This window comes from Moschus berezovskii, chromosome 18 (genome assembly GCF_049115385.1).
Source record: "Moschus berezovskii isolate FMDL1 chromosome 18, NW_MosBer_1.0, whole genome shotgun sequence".
Classification (NCBI taxonomy): domain Eukaryota; kingdom Metazoa; phylum Chordata; class Mammalia; order Artiodactyla; family Moschidae; genus Moschus; species Moschus berezovskii.
In genome coordinates this window covers 13,410,248-13,431,652 of record NC_142477.1, presented here as the reverse complement: position 1 = coordinate 13,431,652, position 21,405 = coordinate 13,410,248, and the positions used below count along the sequence as shown (strand labels likewise).

At 44.2% G+C, this 21,405-nt stretch overlaps 1 protein-coding gene across 1 annotated transcript in view; it reads left to right on the top strand.

Moving 5' to 3' along the window:
- SEMA5A (semaphorin 5A) overlaps nucleotides 1-21,405 on the top strand; it is a 569,574-nt gene that overhangs the window by 186,654 nt on the left and 361,515 nt on the right. The window contains exon 3 of the mRNA XM_055422270.2: nucleotides 12,254-12,448. Within this exon, the coding sequence (XP_055278245.2) occupies nucleotides 12,328-12,448 (121 nt within the window). The 5' untranslated portion in view covers nucleotides 12,254-12,327. The remainder of the gene's footprint in view (nucleotides 1-12,253; nucleotides 12,449-21,405) is intronic.

Below are 21,405 nucleotides of genomic sequence, written 5' to 3'. Positions count from 1 at the left end.
TGAATGATGGTGCTAGTTAGCTGGCAAAATTTCTATCTGCAAGGAAACACATATTCAAGCCCAATACGAAGTCGGTTGGTAGCAATAGAGCCCCTGCTTATTTTTTCAGCCAGATGATCCATGTGTCTAGCAGGGCTCCAATCTATGTATACGCAGGGACAGTATCTTCAGTGTAGCGAGATGACCATGGATTTGGAACCAGGGATGCACCTGTTAAAATTGTTAGCTCTTCCATTTATCTGCGGGACCTCCTTGAGTCTTGTCTGTATATCTGTAGAATATGAAAGAAGGCTAATGCTAATTTTATAGGCTTGTTTCAGGAAAACAAGAAGTGTATTGATGCTGTATGTAACCGCATTACCTTCTTTGCAGTTTCTTATATGTTATCATTCTCTGATAGTGGAATCTTTGATTTTGACATTATATGTCTCAGTATTTTTTTCTTGTGATGGGAACTTTACAGTTTGATATCTTGTGTGCTCAGTCACTCAGTCGTGTCCGACTCTTTTCAAACCCATGGAGTGTAGCCTGCCGGGCTCCTCTGACAGTGGAATTTGTCAGGCAACCCCTGGAGTGGGTTGCCATTTCCTCCTCCAGGGGATCTTCCCAAATTAGGGATTGAACATGCGTCTCCTGCCACCTGGGAAGCCTCATTGGCTCTTTCAGCAAATTGCAAAGATGCAATGCAATATTGACTATAGTTATTATTTATTTTAGTAAGGATTTCTTATTCTTGTTTTGGAATAACTGCCCCCCAAATAGTAATTAGTACTCGTGAGGTTTGTCTTTTCTGTTCTTAGCCCAAAGAGTGTGACAGATTCAAACTCCAATGAATCAGCTTTGACATTTTTGTCCATTGGACTTAATGTGCGTGCATGCTAAGTTGTGTCTGACTCTTTGTGACTCCATGGACTGTAGCCCACCAGGCTCCACTGTCCGTGGAATTTTCCAGGCAAGAATACTGGAGTGGGTTGCCTTGCCCTTCTGCAGGGGATCTCCCCCACCCAGGGATCAAACCTAGGTCTCCTGCATTGCAGGCAGATTCTTTACCATCTGAGCTACTGGGGAAATCCCATTGGACCTAATAGGTATCATTAGATGTCACATAGGAGGCCATTCCCAACTGAAATCTGAAAACACCAATCAGCAGGCTTTTCACTAAACCCTTAGTTTTCCCAAATTGTTAGTGGTCTATTGTCTGTAAATTTATCTGTTACAACATCCTGCGTGCGTGCTCAGTCATGTTTGACTCTTTGTGACCCCATGGACTGTAGCCCACCAGGCTTCTCTGTCTATGAAATTTCTCAGGCAAGAATACTGGAGTGGGTTTCCATTTCCTCTTTCAGGGGATTTTCCGAACCCAAGGATTGAACCCATGTCTCCTGCAAGTCTCCATTGCAGGCAGATTCTTCACTGCTGAGCCACTGGGGAAGCCCCAGATTTATCTGATGCTATTTCAAGTTATTTGTATTTTTACCCTACAACAATGAATTTGATGAATTTACTTCTGCTGTGAGTTGTAATTTCTTCCTTTTTCATCCTATGATTTTTTTTCCAAGCGGTTGCAGCGAATTATGGTGTGCTAGAATAACTTATCCAAACCCCTCAGGGTTCACAAACTTCAGTTATATCTTCCATGTGCTTTCATGTTTCCAGGCCCAGTGAGACTTCCTCTTTTTAGCTGGTCTGCCTATAGTAATCCCTTCATCCCTTTGACCATTAATTGGAAAATTATGACATTTAGAAAGGACATTTCTCAAAACCGTGGGAATCCTTGTATTTGGACCAGATGTTAAGAGAATTTTAATAGAGGAATAAAACATCTGTGACAGTGACTAGCAGAGTTATAGAACAAGAATTGCATTTTAATGGAAGCATCAATATTGATAAAAAGGTAGAGAGGTATGTTTGTGAATCTGCACTGTTTCTTTCCACTGACTGATGTCTCATGAGATAATTCTTTTTGTATATACTCTACCTTCTGTATTGTCCAGAGGCTGAGATTGTCACAGCCTTATTTTCGAATGAAGCACGCACACAGGTAATTGTAATTCAGGGTGACAAATAGAAATGAGTGTTGATGTGTAGGGGCCTCATGGGGGTGGAGGAGAGTGGGAAACAATCAGAGAAGGTTGTTACTCAGAGATGAAACTTAAAAACTGGAATTAGAGGCAAGAAAATCTGTCAAAAAATGGCCAATATTGTAGAGGTGAGAAATAGGGTGTTTAGGGTAGGGAGGGGTTGCTGCTGTTCAGTCGTTCAGTCGTGTCTGACTCTCTGCAACCCCAGGGACTGCAGCACGCCAGGCCTCCCTGCCCATCACCAAGTCCCGGAGCTCACTCAAACTCATGTCCATTGAGTCAGTGATGCCATCCAGCCATCTCATGCTCTGTCGTCCCCTTCTCCTCCTGCCTTCGATCTTTCCCAGCATCAGGATCTTTTCCGGTGGTTGGGGGAGAGTTGCCAGGACACAGTGATCAAATGACAGAGGGGCTTTGGAAAGATGAAGGAGGGAGGCGGGGTGAGACCTTGGACTATGAGTTGGATGTCAGAGTAGATGGGGAGCGGCGATGAGAGAAAGTAGACGGAAAGGATACAGTTGGTAAGGCAGACGAGGAAGGCACCCTCAGGTGGGTCCTTCTGTCTGATTTATGTGAAGAGGTCTATTTTGGGAGGTGGTCTATTTTGCCTTATAGATCTGGATGATGTGCAGAGGTCTCACAGAGCGTTATAGCCTTGGAAGTCACCCACTTTTAGGAACTATATCAAGTCACTGAGTTTGAAGAGACGGGCCACTGAGCGCGTGTAGACTGAGAAGAAATGAATGCTCGGGAGAGGCTGAGTTGCACCTTCATTTCAAGGGAAGAGTGGGAAATAAGGGTTCCAAATGCAGTGGAACGCTGGGAGGTTGGCATGCTTAAGGAAGCCAGAGAGGAGAGGGTTTGGGGAGACATTTAAGAGCAGAGGTCGTGAGCACAGTTGCCCAGTGGCATAAGCTCTTCAGACTTGGCGATCGCAAGGTGATCGGTGATGCTGACCAGAGTAGAGATGTTGGAGAGCTTTCTTTTCTTCCTGCCACTGTTGCCCACTTCTGCATGTCACCATCAACATCACACCTTCTGGTTGACAAGAGACAAAGTGGCACTCCACCTCCTGTCCATCTTACCTAAAAATGAACAGGAGCTATGAATAGTAATTGTCACACTATGAGAGTCATTTATAACGTGATTACTTTGTTCTGCCCATATGAGTTTCCTGCCTTGAGGGAACTTCTCTGGATAAATTCCTTAGTAATTGTAAATATATTAATAGTTATGTCGTCTTGCGGGACCATTATTTTTTTTTTTCTTTTATAGAAAGAGTTCCTGTTGGTTTAGCTAGCACAGAAGTACATTGAATGAACTTTCACTTAGTTTTAAGACCTGCTGACAGATAAAATTAATATTGCCTTTGTGTAAATAATAATTTTATCTAATGGACTTCATTTATTTTTATGATCCCTCCAGGCGATCTGGAACTAAACAAGGAGAAAAAGGCAAAAGTGTAATAACAATTCCCTTTGAAGAAAGATATAAAATAAGGTCACTGGAGCCGAACCATTATTGAAATGTATAAAATAGTTTAATGTTTGCTTTTTCCCATCTTATACCATGAGGTCATTTTATATAGCCATAAAATTCCATCTCATCTCAGTTCAGATATGATGAAGATCTGTGAGTAAGAAAGTCAGTTTCTTGTTCAGTTACCTGAAGGTGCCATGCAGAAGGGTTCCGTGTTTGAGGGCGGTCAGGGTTTTCATTAAGACATTCTTAAAAATGTTGCCCTAATTTGGCAGTCACAGTACATGGGTTAAAACAATATAAAGAGGATTCAAATTTTTCAAAAATGTACCTAAAAATTGAAGATGCAATATGACTGGTGAACATACTGATTTCCTTTATAGACTCAGTACCGTAACAAGAAAACTTTAATTTTGCTATATTTCCCAAAGAATACAATGTTTGGTTATTGTTTTTGGAAAAGAATAGCAGAATCTATTTACTTGGACACTTTGCATTAACTTAAGGTTATTGTTTTATTGGTTCTTCACTTAAAGTCATTTTCTGCTCAGTACCTAAAATGTCTGATGTTATGAGGAAAGAGCCCAGATTCATTCAACAGGTTCCTTCCAGCCCTGAATACACCCCATGGGCTTGGATGGCCCCTGACCTTTAGTCCCCCTTCTTGAACTTGACCCCCTTAGAAGTCACAGCTTCTTCCTCCATTCAGAGGGATTCCTCTTTTTCCTGTGGCTCTTGAGATTTGCTTTTACTTCTAGGATAACTGGGTATTTATCAAAAGGTGGATTTTGACTTGCTTGATTACTTACACCTGTGAGATGGAAGTGCCCAGACTGTGCCCTGTTTACTTTGCGCCTGTGTCAGAGGGCTCTCCCTTGCCCACAGGTGGCATCCTTCAATGACTGGCTGGTTTAGTGACGACCCCTGTTTCCAGGCCATGGGTTCATGTGTTATGCTTTAGTCTCGAGAGAGAACTGTGATTCTGGGTGTGATTTAGGTGCACCAGGCAAAGGGCCAGGGTGTTTTGCTCCTATTTTAATGTGGCTTGCTGCCGTTCACTCCATCTTACCTTAACCTGTAAGATCCGTTTAGTCCATCTGAGCTTTTGCTTTCTCTGCTGCAAAGTGACGAGATGACTTCAAGTGTCCTGTCCATCTCTCAAATTCATGAGTTTTTGAGCCACTTCCTGTATCCCATGTGCCATGGGGCTGAATAAACCGCCTGACAAGGGTGCTTGTTCTGTGGCGAAGGATGGGTGAGTTCTCCATGCTAAATAGGACATCAGTTATGTGGTTTCTGATTCACTCAGACGGCCAGTTCCGCTTGCTGGAATGCCTGACTTGGGGATGTCACTACGTGTTCAACCCATAGCTTGTTTGTGATAAAAAAAGAGAGAAGTCAAAATTTAGAAACCTGGAAGGTCATGACTTTTCCTCGGACCCCTTGATGAGGAAGTTGAGACTGTCCATGATTCATCAGGGTTTACAGCAGGGGATCTGCCACCTTGGCCGGAGTAGGCGGCGGCTGTGTGTGCAGAAGGTGAAGGCCAGCCTTGACCTTGGGTAGTGGGAAACCTCAGGACACACGTGGGGCTGCACGCAGCGGATGTGCAGATGCGTGTGCTGTGCAAGGCTTACCGGAAGGACCGTGGCTGGGCTGGAGGGGCTGAAGGGAAGCCCTGGTGCTGGCAGCGGTGAGGGTGGAATTGGGAGATTGGTCGTTAGTGAAAGGGCAAGGGGTTGTCCTGGGAAAGCAGCGGGAAGATCTTGTGAGGGTTTCAGTGGGGCCGGGCTATTTACCTGGCAGTTGCTGATGGTGCAACAGGCTCCAGGATGCCATGTTTGGCTGTGCCAGGGTGTGTGGGCATCGGGCTCCGTGGTCTGTTCCAAGGGGAGGCTGGTTTCTTCAGTGGTTCTGCTGCTTCTGCTTTGGGCTGGGGCTTTAGTCCCTGGGCGAGCGGCTCACCTGATCCCATGAAAGATGAAGGTAAACACGGACCTTTCAGAAGAGCTGTCCGTCCCCGTCTTCTAAACGCTGCCATGTTTCCGATGGAACCAAAGACCGTAATGTTTTACAACTAGGATGCACATGCAGAGCGTCTTCCCGAGGTCGGTGGGCTCCTGCGAGGGTGGAGCTCAGCCTCCTGGTCCTCTCCGGGAAGCTCACTGGTCAGTTCTCACCTGGCTTCATCCTCTTGGACACGGTGGTCCTGAAGCCATCAGGTAGGAGCCGGGCTGGCAGTGCTTCCACAGACTCAACACCAGTGAACCTGGCTTCTTCTAACCTAAGACTCGGAAGAAAACCAGCCGCTGCTGTAAAGAGGTACATGAAGCTTGTTTTGGATCTGTTTTTATTAATAACTAGTGAGACTTTGTCCCCGAAGCAAAACTTCTTGTGTAGCTTTCATTCTTTTGATTTTTCTTCTGACAGCAGTATTTTTTTTTTTTAACTAAAACCAGCAGTTATTTTCTGTTCCCCAAAGCCTATTCATTTGCAGTGTGGGTGTGAATGGGAAATGTTATTTATTGCACAAACACACATATACAGAGTTTTGCTTCTTTAGATCGAGCTTATAGAGGGCTCCTCCCTCCCACATCAGGAAACTGAAAAGAAGGCTTGAGGCATTTTGAAGTAGCTGCAACAAAAATGATTCGATTGTGCAGCCCAAACAGGCTCTCTGTAATAAATCTTCCTATTGACAAAATCACTTGCTTGGTATCAACTCACCAAACATACTTTTAATTTTCCAGAGATGCTAGGATGGAATTCGAACAACTTTTCTTGAAATTGATCATTTCATAATTCCTTCCTCATGTATTTTCCTGATGGAGCTAAATAGTTTTAATTAATGGGACTTTCATTTTTCTTGAGATTTTCCTGAAATGAGTCAATACACTTTCACTTGGATAATTTTTATAAGCATATTTTAAAATAATCTTTCAAGTGATGATAGCTTCTTTTATTTCTAAAGAGGGAGAGGTATTTTGACACATTCAAATCAGAGATTATCAACCAGGATGATCTGATAAAGTCCGGAGGCAATTTTCAATGGCGCAGATAGTGGGGTGCCACTGGTTACTGGGTGGGAGTGGGAAGAGAGAAGCCAGGGATGGTGCTAAATGCACAGAACAGCTCCCGGAACAAAGAACTGCCTGGATCTAAATGCCAGTGTGTCTGAGACTGAGCACTGAATTTGCTGACATGAAGATACTTCTCCCCACCCCATGGTATTCCACTAAGAAACGAGAGTCCAGGATGGAAGGACCTGATGTTTATATCTGAGCCCCCTTAGAGTAAAAGGCTATTCAAGGAGTCAGTTTTGATGGTAGGATGCTCAGAAAACCCTGATCTGAATGACAACTCTGCATGCCTCTCCCTGGCACCTTACCAGGATGACTGTTTATATAGTGCCTTTATTTCAGGAAAAAAAGGTAACATAGTCTGAAAATTATAAACTTCTAAAAATCACCTGTTCTCATTAAATGTGCTTCCCTTGGCTTAACACGGCAAACCTGTAATTTCATGTCCTCCCCATCAAACCACGGGTCTCTCCCATTTTAGCTACTCTTTCACTTGACACGGCATTTCCTTCTCTAATCATCACTTCCAAAATCCTAGGGAGGGGACGGATCAGGCATTTGTGTTATTTTTCTTCACCTTTCCTTCAGGAGGCAGATATGTCAGGACTGAGATAGGAATGCATGGCTATCGTAAATGTAAGACAGTCCCAATTGGCAGTTGTCTGTATGGCTTGTTCCACATAACAGAAGTGGATTCTGGGTTGCCTTGGATCTGACACACTGAAAAGCGATCTGCAAGAGAAAGAATTTGCTTTTAGCCTTTAGGTGACGTGAGTTCAGTCTCAGAGGTCGGGGTGGCCGTGTTCCCATCCATCTCCGTGATGGATGCTGTTCTGAGGGAGTCGTTGTGTCAGAGTTACTGCTCTGGGCGCCAGGTGGGTGCTGCGCGTGGGTGTTAGTGCTTGGTGTCCTGCCTGTCACAAAGCTAGCTAGCACTTGTTGAGCCTTCAGTGTTACTTTCGGTAGCTTTCCTATACATTTTTTAAAATCATCACCAATTTTTTTTTTTTAATGTGAGGCAGTGATAATCTACCTGCAACCTTTCCCGAGTGGATTGGTGAGGCTGCTCCACGTCTCCTTGCTCTGAGCAGAGCAGAATTACCCCCGAACACCTCTGACAGGTGTTATTCTTTTCTAAAATTTAACTTATTTAAATTGGAGTAGAGTTGGGCTTCCCTGGTGGGTCAGGGGTAAAGAATCTGCCTGCCAATGCAGGTGACGTGGGTTCGATCCCTGGTTGGAAAGAGGCCCTGGAAAAGGAAATGGCAACCCACTCCAGTATTCTTGCCTGGAGAATTCCATGGACAGAGGAGCCTGGCGGGCTAGTCCATGGGGTTGCAAAAGAGTCTGACACAACTTAGTGACTAAACAGCAACAACAAAGAATTGATTTATAATGTTGTGTTAGCTTCAGGTACATAACAAAGTGACTTATTTCTAGGTATACATACGTTCATTCTTTTTCAGATTCTTTTCCCATGTAAGTTATTACAGAATACTGAGTAGCGTTTGCTGTGCTGTACAGTAAGTAGGTCCTTTTTGATGATCTGTTTTGTATATAGTAGTGTCTTTGTGTTAATCCCAAACTCCTATTAAGATACATCATTTGATGAAATGTCATAAGCCTCAGGTCGCAGGGACCCCAGTATTCCCTGTGAGGCCCTGTATTTACCTCTAAGCTGGCATTCTAGAGTGTTCTCCAGTTTTGCAGACTGTGACCCCACTTCTAAGGGTGAAATTAATCATACTTTTAATTTCATAACCCACTGTAACCATGCTTTTAATTTTACAATCCCTTTGATCCTTTTCATAACCACCCTCTCTGCTGGAACCATAATCCTTTGGCACCTCTGCTTTTCTGGGTCTTAGACTACCTCTCCTTCTTAAATCTACCTTCTCATCTCTACGCCCCACTTCTCGGTGACTGGGACTCCACTGTCCACGACAGTGTGCTGTCTCTGGGCAGGGGCCATGGCCCCACTGGACGGAGGTGCCCCTGGATCCCAGATTTTCTCTGCATTCCTTCCTCCACCTTTCTTGCTCACAGTCTCTCCCTCCCACAGACACCATTCTCTTGCCTCCTCACGATCTGCAGACCCTTCACCTGTTTCTCTGTCTGGTTTGCACATTTCTACCCCCGGGAACACTGAGTCAACGGGAATGAGAAGGTGGAGACTGAAAGATGGCGCGGCCTCCACTTCCTGCTTTCTCCAACTTTATGTCTCATACATTGAGAGATCATCTCTATTTCATCACTATCTTGATATCTTACCGTATATTCCTGAGCACACCCCCTTTCTTCCTTTTCATAACCACTCTGTCTTTGCTCCCCTGGCGGCTCAGCTGGTAAAGAATCCGCCTGCCATGTGGGAGACCTGGGTTCGATCCCTGGGTTTGGAAGATCCCCTGGAGAAGGGACAGGCCACCCACTCCAGTATTCTTGGGCTTCCCCTGTGGCTCAGCTGGTAAAGAATCCGCCTGCCATGTGGGAGACCTGGGTTCGATACCTGGGTTTGGAAGATCCCCTGGAGAAGGGACAGGCTACCCACTCCAGTATTCTTGGGCTTCCCCTGTGGCTCTGCTGGTAAAGAATTCGCCCACAATGTGGGGGACCTGGGTTTGATCCCTGGGTTGGGCAGATCTGCTGGAGAAGGTAATGGCTACTCACTCCAGTATTCTGGCCTGGAGAATCCCGTGGACTGTAGAGTCCCTTACCAAATATTCATGAACACAGCCTGTTTTTAAAGATGAAACCCCTTTCTTCTTTTCCGTAACCACCTTCTCTTCTGGAATCTTAATCCTTTGTCACCTGTTTTTCTGGATCTTAGACTACCTCTCCCTCTAAAATCTACATTCTCTTCTCTACTTCCCACTCCTTAGAAAAGGAGCCACATTTAATGATCAGTTTTCTGTATCCTAAAATGTTTTGAACTTTGATCTCTTAGTGCTTATCTGACTTCACTGAATTTCCTGGGGTTACCTGACATTCAAGGGACCGCAGATATTCTGTCCCTCTTTTGCTTCATCTAATTACTTCTTAGTTCCTTGCATCATGGATTCCGTCTCCTGTTTTTCTAAAACTGACTCCAAAATTGACCACTGACGGTTCTTTGACTAAATAAAGCCAGTGGTCTTTGCTCTGCCTCATCAGGGTACACACTCTTTTTAAAGTGTGTTATATCTGTCCTCGCTGCAACTTAATTTGGCCCCCGCGGTGCTATATTTGTGAGATGCTCTGTGTTTCTTCTCTCATTTTTGTGTGGTTACTTTTCTTTAACAACTTCTAAATAAATACTTCTCTTTTGCCAATTTCCCCCCCTCTCATGTTTCATGAGTCTGAACCACACCCAGGATTTTAACCATTCTAAATATTATATGCTGTCTCTGAATTCTTTTTTTTTTTTTTTTCTTTTCTTTTCTGAGCATCCACCATGGTTTTTCCACAGTCTGCTGCATTTCCTTAAATGTTCTCTCGGCATCTTAAACCCAACCCGCACCAAACCCACTGAGCATATCCTCCTCTAAAACTTCTTCTGTTGCTTTTCATATTTGGGAAAAAATGGCTCACAGTCCTCAAAGTGACTTACGTTCTTTGAGTCCATCTGTGCTTTTTGCTTCCTGTTCCTCCAAATTTGACAGATTGGAACAATAGCCATTTACGAGGAAGTTGGGGCGGGCTCCGCTAATTGATGCCAATGCTCTTGGGATACTTACTGAAGTCACTCAGGGGTCTCAGCTTTATTCCCGTGTCAGGCGCCTTGGTGCGGCTGGCCGGGAACCCGGACTGTGTGGGAGATGTCGCTAGGAGGACCTATATGTGGTCTCTCTGGCTTGGCGGTTTCAGGGGCATTAAACTTCTGACCCCGGGTCTCAGTGCCCCAGAGGATGTGATCAAAGAGACAGGAAGTGGAAACTGCTGGTCTCTAAGGGTGACAGCTTGGAAGCTGGGGTGTCATCACTTCTATTTTATTCGGCCAAGCAGAGCAGTCAAAGAGTCAACCCAGATTCAGGGTTGCAGGGCAGGGACGCAGATCCAGCTTTTGGTGGAAGGAAGGTTGAAGAATCTATGACATCTTTAATTTTCTGGACTTCCCCTTACCCATCACATGGCATGTTTACTGGGTTTGCCTTAATTTCTGTTGACACTAAAGCCCCCCGGAATCACAGCTCCACTTATTCCTCTTCTGGAAAATTGCCATAGCTTCTCTTTAGCTTCTCCACCTTTATGCTCTTCTTTACCCAATTTCCTGTGTGCACTCTGGTGAGAGTGACCTTGTTAACATTTCTTCTAATGTTAATATACTGTGGTAGCTTATCGTTATGAAAATAGAGACCTCAGACCTTAGTATCGTTCACCTTCCCAATCTTAACCCAGCCCGCTCTCTAAGCTGCTTCTCCCTTCTCCCCTTTACATCCTCCGGGTTCCGGGTCAAGTATAGTAAACTGTTCCCAGCACTGATCCTTCCTCTTACCCCATCCAGTGCGTCTTTTCGTCCTCTTCTGGATTACTTCCGGAAATCTCTGTCGAAATCCTCTTCATCTTCTACGATTAAACTCAAATATAAAGTCCTCCTTGGGCTCATCCTTGATCCCTCTAAATAGCAGCGTGCTCCCTCCCCTAACTCCCACAGCACTCCAGCTTCTTTTTATGGTTTTCCAACAGCTTGGATTATCGTTATTTTTATAAGCCTATCTTATTTTAAAGCTTATTAATCTTTTAAATTATTCATGCTCTTTAAAGTCTCTCGACTCCCAGCGTAGTGATTTCATTTCACCCAGTAGGTGCCCTGCTAGGTTTTATTTGATTCACACTTGATCGCTAGCCAGAAAGTTTGCAGGCAGGTCATCTGTAAGTTTCAAAGGATAAACTCACCCACTGTGGATGATTTTTAAGAGCTGGGGGCATGATGTTAATCAGGTTATCAGGAAAGGACAATGCTCATGGCCTTATTTAATAGGGGCTTTTCTATTTTGAAAAGAGAAGGGGAGGAATTCGGAGGGCTTCCACATATAGATCTGTGTCTGCACAGGGAGGTAAGAATGGTGTTCTGAGGGAAAAACCAAATGATGATCATAAGTCTTAAACTGCATTGTTCAGGGGTGACGATGACAACTCGATAGAGCTTAAGCGTGAATATTTCCCCTTTTTTAATGGATGGGTTATCTCATAAAGTTACTGGGAGGAACAGAGGTCTGGATTCAGATAAATATATATATATGCTAAGTCCAACTCTGTGACCCCATCGACTGTAGCCCACCAGGCTCCTCTGTCCATGGCATTCTCCAGGCAAGAACACTGGAGTGGGTTGCTATTTCCTTCTCCAGGGGATCTTCCCGACCCAGGGATGGAAGTCGTGTTTCTTATGTCTCCTGCATTGACAGGTGGGTTCTTTGCCACTAGCGCCACCTGGGAAGCCTGTATATATATATATATATATATATATATATATATATACATACACATTTCTGAAATATCTTCCAGAAAAAGGGATGCTTTTCTAACTACTCAAAGTCTCCCTCTTTTTTTAATTAGAGTGCTGAGGCTTTACCAAAAAACCACCTACTAAAAACCTGAGCCCATGTTCATGCACTTGTTCTCTTCTGTGTGTTTTAGGCACTTTCCACACATGACGGGACCACGAGCTTCTGGCTAGACAAGTGCCCAGAGTTGACGGTCTCCTGCCCATCATGAAGGGACCCTGCGTCATCGCATGGCTGTTCTCGAGCCTGGGGTGGTGGAGACTCGCCCAGCCAGAAACAGACGCGTCTCTGTGCCAGAGAGCAGAGCACCCGGTCATTTCCTATAAAGGTGAGAGTCAGGCACGCTCGCGTTGCGAAGGCACCGTTTAAGTGCAAGTTTCATGCTCAGGATAGCAGCAGTCATCACTCAGTTATTCTGTGACTTTTGTTTAAAATCAGAGCGAAAATATGAAATCCCCCATTGCGAGTATTTCATATTTTGAAACTGAGAAGAACTCAAGCCCAGAATGATCACAGATAGACAATCCCATTGTTGAGGCCACATTTACTTGACAGGTGCTGTCAGCCCCCAGGCATGTGAACCAGGGGAGAAAAATGTGACCCCCAGAAATAACAACACACCAAGCAAAACAAAAAATTCTTCACTTCAGCCTTTCTCAACAGAGCCCGAGTCCTACCGCACAGCGTACGCCTTTGTCTGTATCTGGCATTGCGTGGCAGACAGAATTCTTTTACTGTCTCAAATATCTCCACAGATCTGTAGGATCAATTGGTTAGTATGTGTACACATTCTTTTATTATTTAATTCATCAAAAGTGTTTAGGGTTCTTTACCCCTCAACACTTATAAGCATTCAAGATGAAAGGTAAACTGGTCTTTCTGTCTTCAAGGAAATCACACTTATATCATGAAGCAAGTATAATCAGACATTGTATTTAATAATTCACCCACTAGTTTTTTATTTTGCTATTTTGTAACTTTTGTATTGCAAAAATTTTGAAATATATACAAAATTAGAATCTGTTCTGAAGTCTAAGGAACACTCAACCCCTGGATTTATTCATTCTTGGCCTGTCTTTTGTCTTTTAAATCCCCACGCATGTTCCACCCACATTCACCAAATTATTTTGAAGCACATTCAAGAAATCATATAATTTTGTCATAATAGTTCAGTTCTGGAATATCAAAGATGAGGAACTCATACTACCATTATTACACCCAAACAATCAAAAGCCCAAACATAAACCAACGGCATAAAATTAGCAACCATCACGTGAGTGCTGTGTGACCCCGATGGTCTCAGGAACGCTTGCCCCTCGTTCGTTAACAGGTGTGTTGAGTCAGGAATGGACTGAAGTTCACATATTGCGGTTGGCTGGTGCATCTCTCGAGTCGCCTCACCTTTTACTGTGTTTTTTTTTCTTGCTCCACTCGCAAGTTCATTTTTAAAGAAACATAGGTTCACTGCCCTGTAGAGTTTCCACAGTGCTTCCCACTGGTGCCACTGAGATGTTCTTCTATCCCTAATGTTTCTATAACCTCGGAGATAATGAGCGGCCACTCAGATTCAGGTATGCGTCTTTTCATCTGTACCGTGTCGTGGATGGTGGCCTGTCCTTCACTGGGCTATGAAATAATCAGTCGCTGATGATCATTCATTCAATCGTCTAAATCTACTGATCCATTCATGGGTGCAAAACTAGCAGCCTTACATTTTCCTCCTCTTTCTTCACTTAATGGCTAAATTATTTCCTCATAAAGTAACTTTCCCTCCTTAACTATTTGAATTTCCTAAGGGTGCATCTGACATAGGAAAGGCAGAGTGAATGCTTATTTTTCTTTCCTGTGCCATTTTTAAAACAGTCCAGTTAGTTTGTTCTCTAACATTATCCAAAGGGGACAAATAAAACATTATGTTTGCTTTTTTTAGAGTTATTTTTAATATATGGATTTCAATATTTGATATATTTCAGTTAATTGCAGCTTTTATTCTTGTAGATAGTGCAATGATCACATTTCAAGCTTAGGGGCGGGGACACTCTTGAGGTTGCCTCCTGAGTTTTTCTGAGACAACTCAAGTGGTCTTTGAGGGCTTCGTTGTTCTCTGGGATAACAAGGTACCCCCTCACTCCTCTTATCCATTTCCTTCCATTGACCTGAGAAGCAACCATTTTTATCTGATTGGAGCATAGGAGTGGCCAAAGTGAGGTCTTGTCAGTGTACAGAGCTAAGGAAACCATTCTCCACAGCACACTGATTGTTCTGGATGCTTCCAGTCCATCTCGAGGACTCTGGGGACCTCTTCCATCCTATGTCTCTTTCTCTGCTGTGCACAGACTCCTGTCTCTGCAGGTCAGTGTCATTATTCCTTTGCCTTTTCCTGCAGTACACACTCAGTTGTTTCAGAGTAATGGTTTTGTGCAACTCCAGTCCTTGTTGACTACAGAAAACGCTTTCGCGTGATTTTTCTTCTAGTCATCAGGGTATGAATCGCACTAGGTAATTGAAGCAAAATTACTGCTTTCAAATTGAAGGAATTTCAGTTTGTATGGTTGGGCCATCAACTCAAAACATAGTTAATTTCACTTTTGGTTTTCGAGATTTTTCAAAATTGACATGATTCTGTAATATTTTAAAGCCCAATTAATAAAACAAGGGTGTTTGGCGAAGCTGACTTCACTGTTTTCCTTACCTTGTTCCTCCTATCTCCTTTTTGCTCACCTTTTCCTTATAGTTTATGGTTTTTGTTTCTTTTTTAATATAAACAAAATTCCACACACATACATGTATATGTACAGATACATTCATACCCTCTTTTCCTAAAAAGTAGCACGTATACAAAATTCTCTATCGAGTATTTTTTCACATCAGGACATGCCCTGGTGTCCATGCCTCAGTAACGTGGATTTATGTCACTTCTTCTCATAGTCACATGGCTCTCATCTGTGGAATGTGCTCCAGTCTATTCAACAGCTCCTTACTGGGGGCGTGATCATGTTTAGTGTTACAATGTGCAGTGCCTCCTGGAACAATCTTTACAAGTGTGCTATGGGCAGAGATCCCTGGAATTGGGATTGCTGGGTCACAGGGCGGCTGCACCTGTGGTTCTGCTAGATCTTGCCCGATGCCTTTTCATGAGGGTTGTGCCGTTTCGCATTCTCCTTGCTCTTGGTGTGAGTGTTTGTTTCCCACCAGCCTTTCCAGCAGAGCGCACCGTTAGGCTCTGGGATTTGGGACAACCCCGTAGTTCATCAAAGGCTTCCCAGTTGGCTCAGTGGTAAAGAACCTGCTTACCAACGCAAGAGACGTGGCTTCAGTCCCTGGGTCGGGAAGATCCCCTGGAGGAGGAAATGGCAATCCACTCCAGTATTTGTGCCTGGAAAATTGCATGGACAGAGAAGCTGAGCAGAGACTGTAGTCCATGGGGTCACAATAAGTCAGATGTGACTGAGCTGCTGAGGACGCACGCATGCGTAGTGCATCAGTGGCGTCTGAGCACACTTTTAAACTGCATTTTTAAAAGGACGTGTGGACACAGCAGGGGAGAGAGAGGGAAGGAGGAATTGAGGAAACAGCGTTGACATATATACTGTTCACGCATGCTAAGTTGCTTCAGTCGTGTCAGACTCTGTGTGCCCCATAGGCTGGCTATAGGCCCCCCTCCCCAGGCTCTTATGTCCATGGGATACCGAGAGTAGGTTGCTATGCCCTCCTCCAGGGCACCTTCCTGACCCAGGGATTGAACCTGCCATCTCCTGCATTGGGAGGCAGGTTCTTGACCACCAGCGCCACCTGGGAAGCCCCATCTACTCTATCATGTGTGAAACAGGTAAATAGTGGTAAGCTGCGGTGTAACAGGGAGTCCAGCCTGGTATCTTGTGATGACCTAGAGGGGTGGGATGGGAGGGGTGAGGGAAGCTCAAAAGGGAGGGATATCTGTGTGTATATGTAGATATCTCCATATACACACATAGATGTATGAATTTACATATGCATACGTATATATAATTATGACTCATTCACATTATTGTATGGCAGAAACCATCATACTGTAAAGCAATTATCCTCCAATTAATCAATCAATTAAAAAAATTGGAGTGGACATTCAGCTAAGATTTAATAGGTGCCTATTATGTACTGGAGTCTGTGCTAAATGTCGAGGAGATAGAGGTAAAAAACACAGCACAGTTCCTGTTAAGGGTTTAGAATGTCTTAAGGAATACAGACCGAAAGGGCCGTTGTGTTATGTTCTATTAAGGGTCCTCACAGAGGTGTCTTTGCTGGGTGCGTGGAAGCCCAGGGAAAAGGTGTCTGAACCAGCAGTCTGGGCTGCACAGGAGTGCTTGAGCAGAGGAGTGGCTGAGGACGCTTTCTAGGATGCTGCAGGACCAGAGCTGAGTCCCAGATGACTGTGAGAAGGTATTTACAAGTCTCACGGACGGAGCCCAGCAGGTTTTGGCAAGTGACAAGACCAGGGAGCCACGAAATCTCAGTTCAGATCATGGAGAGGAGGTGGAGGGAGATGAAATTTAGCGGGAAGATTTAAAAATGTAGGACGTCAGAAGGCATCTCTAGAAGGCCCCCTCTGTCTGCACAGGCTCAGCATGGAGGGTGGAGAACTGGCAGTGGAAAGAGCCAACCCTGGGGCTGCTGCTGTGACCAAAGGGAGCCGTGATGAGGGCAGGAGGGCCTGAGCTGCCGGAGGGGTTGCAGAATGTGAAGAACTGCGTGGATTCTGGAAATCTGCAGAAGAGGTTGTTGATGTTTGTAAGGAGGGACCAGGAGGCACTGAGTGTGAGCCCCAGGTTCTTGGCTGTTGATTCCAGACGGAGTAAAGAAGGGAGGTCTGAAATGGTAAGATGAGGTTGAGAAATCTGAGTTCCTAGCTGCCATCAGATGGAATTAACTAGCTGAGAGCTGGTATCATGGGTACCAGGGAAAGAGAGCTTTTTAAAGAGGGAAGTGGCCATCAGAGTATCTGGACCAGAAGGTAGGGTGACAGACTCACCCTGATTTCTCCCAGGCTCTTTTGGGGTGTAGCACTGAAAGCTCTTAGAGACATAGATTTGATCCCTGGGTCGGGAAGATCCTCTGGAGGAGGGCATGGCCACCCACTCTTGACTGGAGAATCCCATGGACAGACGAGCCTGGTGGGCTACAGTCCATAGGGTCATAAAGAGTTGGACAGGACTGAGATGACTTAGCACATGCACTGAAAGCTCTACTGTATTTTCAGAAAATTGGAATAGATGGTTACCCTCCTTGAAACTGTCAGCAGTGGTGTATTCATTTCCCAGTGTTACTGTAACCGGATATTATAAACTAGATGATTTAAAACGACAACATCCTCTCATAGTTCTGGAGGCTGGAAGTCCAAAAACAAGATGTCAGCAGAGCTGTGCTCTCCTTGAAGGCTCCAGGGAAGAACTCTTCTTTTCCACATCCAGCTTCTGGTGGTCGTCAGCAATCTCCTGTGTTCCTTGGCTTGTGGACCCAGCACCACAGTTTCTGAGTCTGTAGGCACATGGCATTCTCTGTGTGGCTGTTTTCATTTTCCCTTCTTTTTATAAGAATAGGAGCCCTATTGAATTTAGGGCCCACCCTAACCCAGCATGATTAAATCTGAATTAATTTCATCAAGATTGTATGTCCAAATATGATCATAATCATCACAGGTTCATGAGGTTACGACATCAGCATATCTTTTGGGTGGACATATTCAGTTCAATTCAGTTGCTCAGACATGTCCAACTCTTTCTGACCCCATGGACTATACATGAGGCTTCCCTGTCCATCACTAACTCCCAGAGCTTGCTCAAACTCATATCCATCAAGTCGGTGATGCCATCCAACCATCTCATCCTCTTCTCCCCTTCTCCTTCTGTCTTCAATCTTTCCCCCATCAGGGTCTTTACAAGTGAGTCAGTTCTTCACATCAGGTGACCAAAGTATTGGAGTTTCAGCTTCAGCATCAGTCCTTCCTATGAACACCCGGGACTGATTTCCTTTTGGCTTGAATAGTTTGATCTCCGTGCAGTCCAAGGAAGTCTCAAGAGTCTTCTCCAACACCACAGTTCTAAAACATCAATTCTTTGGCACTCAGCTTTCTTTACAGTCCAACTCTCACATCCATACATGACAACTGAAAAAACCATAGCTTTGACTAGACGGACCTTTGTTGGCAAAGTAATGTTTCTGCTTTTTAATATGCTGTCTAAGTTGGTCATAGCTTTTCTTCCAAGGAGCAAGCATCTTTTAATTTCATAGTTGCAGTCACCATCTGCAGTGATTTTGGATCAAAAAAAAATAAAGTCTGTCACTGTTTCCATTGTTTCCCCATCTATTTGCCGTGAAGTGATGGGACTGGATGCCATGATCTTAGTTTTCTGAGTGTTGAACTTTAAGCCAACTTTTTCACTCTCCTCTTTCACTTTCATCAAGAAGCTCTTTAGTTCTTCTTCGCTTTCTGCCATAAGCGTGGTGTCGTGTGTGGTGTCACCTACAGGACACATTCAACCTTTAGCAAACGACATTTATCAGTGCAGCTTCAGAGCAGTGATGGGGATGAAACTAGATGGTAACGAATGGGGGTGTGTGTGTGAGGTGAAGAAATAGATATAAAAATAGAGAATTATTGTTTCAAGTAGGCAGGGGCATGAGGATAGGGAATAGCTTTTAAGAGAGCATTACTTAATCCTCTTTAAATGGTGATGGTGAAGAGAGAAAAGACAGGGGGAGGGAATTGCCTAGGCAGAGCCCCCAGGGCTGTAGGAGGGGACAGGATACGGGGCACAGGTGAGGGATTAGCTCCTAGGAAGCAGACCCCACCCCCAGGGAGCCCAGAGGGAGGGAGGCCGGGGGACCCAGGATGCAGGGCAGTCAGAAGGAAGGGGCTGCCCAGGACTCCATCTTCGCTGAGGAGGAGCAGGCAGGCCCTGGGCCAAGAGGATGGGGCTTTAGGAAGGAAGTGCCGTTCTTAAGAAAGGATAAGACTGTTGACCAAAAACAGACACAAAGATTCCCCATGACTGTTCAGAGCCCAGTCAGTCCTTGAAATGGCTCCTTTTATAGCTGAGCAGGCGGCCACAGCTACGCCCCCTAAACGAAACGTGGATGAGAGAGCAATAAAGGCAGGACTGGGTCACCTTGATGTTAAAGATCTTGGTATTTGGGGATTATTTCAGATTTCATGATTTAGTTTTATATGTTGCAGTCACTCTGCATGAGATTCTACTCAAGAAGAGTCTACAGGAACATTTCATTACAGCTAATCATGTTTCATCGACGTCTTGATTCGATTTGCCTAGTTGGGCAGAAGATGCTGGCAGGATCTTGGTAAAATATTTGCCACTCCAGGCTCCTCTTCTCTTGTGGAGTTCATTGCTGAAGAAGCCGTAACAGCTTGCTGTGTTTGCATGGTTGCTCCCTTGACTGCGTGGTCTAGAATATTTATCCCTGATCATGCAGTGGCTGCTAAAACACCCTGACACACGACAGACGCTTCACACTTACGTCCCTGTTGATTGCTTAAATATCTGTTCCAATAAAGAGGGGGAAAATAGTGACCTTTCAAGACAACATGTTTCCCAGCACGCTTACTGAGTCTCATAACCATCTTCCAAATGAGTTTTAAATGTTTAATGTCCACTTAAGGGGATAGCGCCACATTCTGCTTTTGTTTGTTTATTGATTAAAGTTTACCCAGCAGGCTGGCTGTTTCGAGAGCCTGAGCCAGTTATAGGAATTAGAGCAATTTCATAGGACGCGTAGAGAAAGACCTCCGCTGGAGTGAACCATGCTGGACTCATGCTTACTTGGACTTGCAGCTTTAATGTTATGACTAATTTGGAGGCCTGTCTTCAGTGTCTTAGTTGACAGCCCTTAGTATTTTTTTTAAATTTTGTTTGAAGTGTAGTTGATTTACAAGATTGTGTTAATTTCAGCTATACAGCAGAGTGTTTCAGTTATGCATATATACACATTCCTGTTCATATTGCTTTCCATTATGGTTTGTTACAGGCTATTGAATATAATTCCCTGTGCTCTACAGTAGGACCTTGTTATTTACCTGTTTTATACGTAATAGTTGACATCTGCTAACCCCAAAATCCCAACCGATCCAATCCCTCCCCTCCCCTCCCGCTTGGGAACTGCAGTGTCTGTTCTGTCTGTGAGTCTGTTTCACAGATAAAGGTTCATTTGTGTTGTATTTTAGATTCTGTGTATAAGTGGTATCATATGGCATTTGTCTTTCTCTTTCTGACTTACTTTGATTAGTTTGATTGTCTCTAGGTCCATCCATGTTTCTGCCAGGTATGATGGCTCCATACCTGTCTCTTGGCCTTGTGAACATCCCAGGACCATATACATGTTCCACGAGGCTCCATTTCCTCTCTGGGTTTTGGCTGTCCAGTGTCTAACGCCCCAGACAGGCATGTAGTTTCATGATCCTGGCTGGGTTTTATCTCTTCTCTTAGGATCTAGGATGTTCATTACCACACAAGGGGCCGCTGTACATAGTTTCCAGAGTCCCTGTCAGATTTCAGAGTCTCTAAGCTTGTAAACCTTGATTAAAATTGCTTCCAGTATTTCTCCCTGTTCTCCTAGTCTTCTACTTGCCATTTGACGTTTATGAGTTATAATTGTGCATAATTGCATGACAGTGGCCCACTTTCTCCAAGGAAGAATTGGGAAAATTTATTTTAATTAAAATAGATTGCATAAAATCCATTTTAATATTTTCATGTGAATCTAATTAAAGTATAGCAAGATACCACTTACCATTGAAAATTGTCTTGAACTCAGTGCTTTTGTTTGTGAAAACAAAAATTTACATAAATCAAGTGTGATTATCTTTGGTTTCATAGTAGGTTATGAGTTATCCTCCTTTGAGTTTACTTGTGGGGGGGAAATCTTTCCTATGGATCCTCTAATATAAAAAATCCTTTGACCTATCAATAATTTAACTTCTGTTATCATGCAAATAACTGAATATTTCTCATAGTGTAATCTCAAAATCACATGGAGAAAATATTTGAACCTATTTGCAAGTGAAGCATCTAAGGTATACATACACTGCCTGTTTGATACATTGCTGCTGTTCAGTTGCTCAGTCCTGTCTAACTCTTTGCGACTCCATGGACTCAGTACACCTTCAGGCACCCTTGTCCACTGTCTCCCGGGGTTTGCTCAAATTCATGTCCATTGAGTCGGTGTTGTCATTCAACCGTCTCATCTTCTGCTGTTCCCTTCTCCTGCTGTCAATCTTTCCCAGCATCAGGGTCT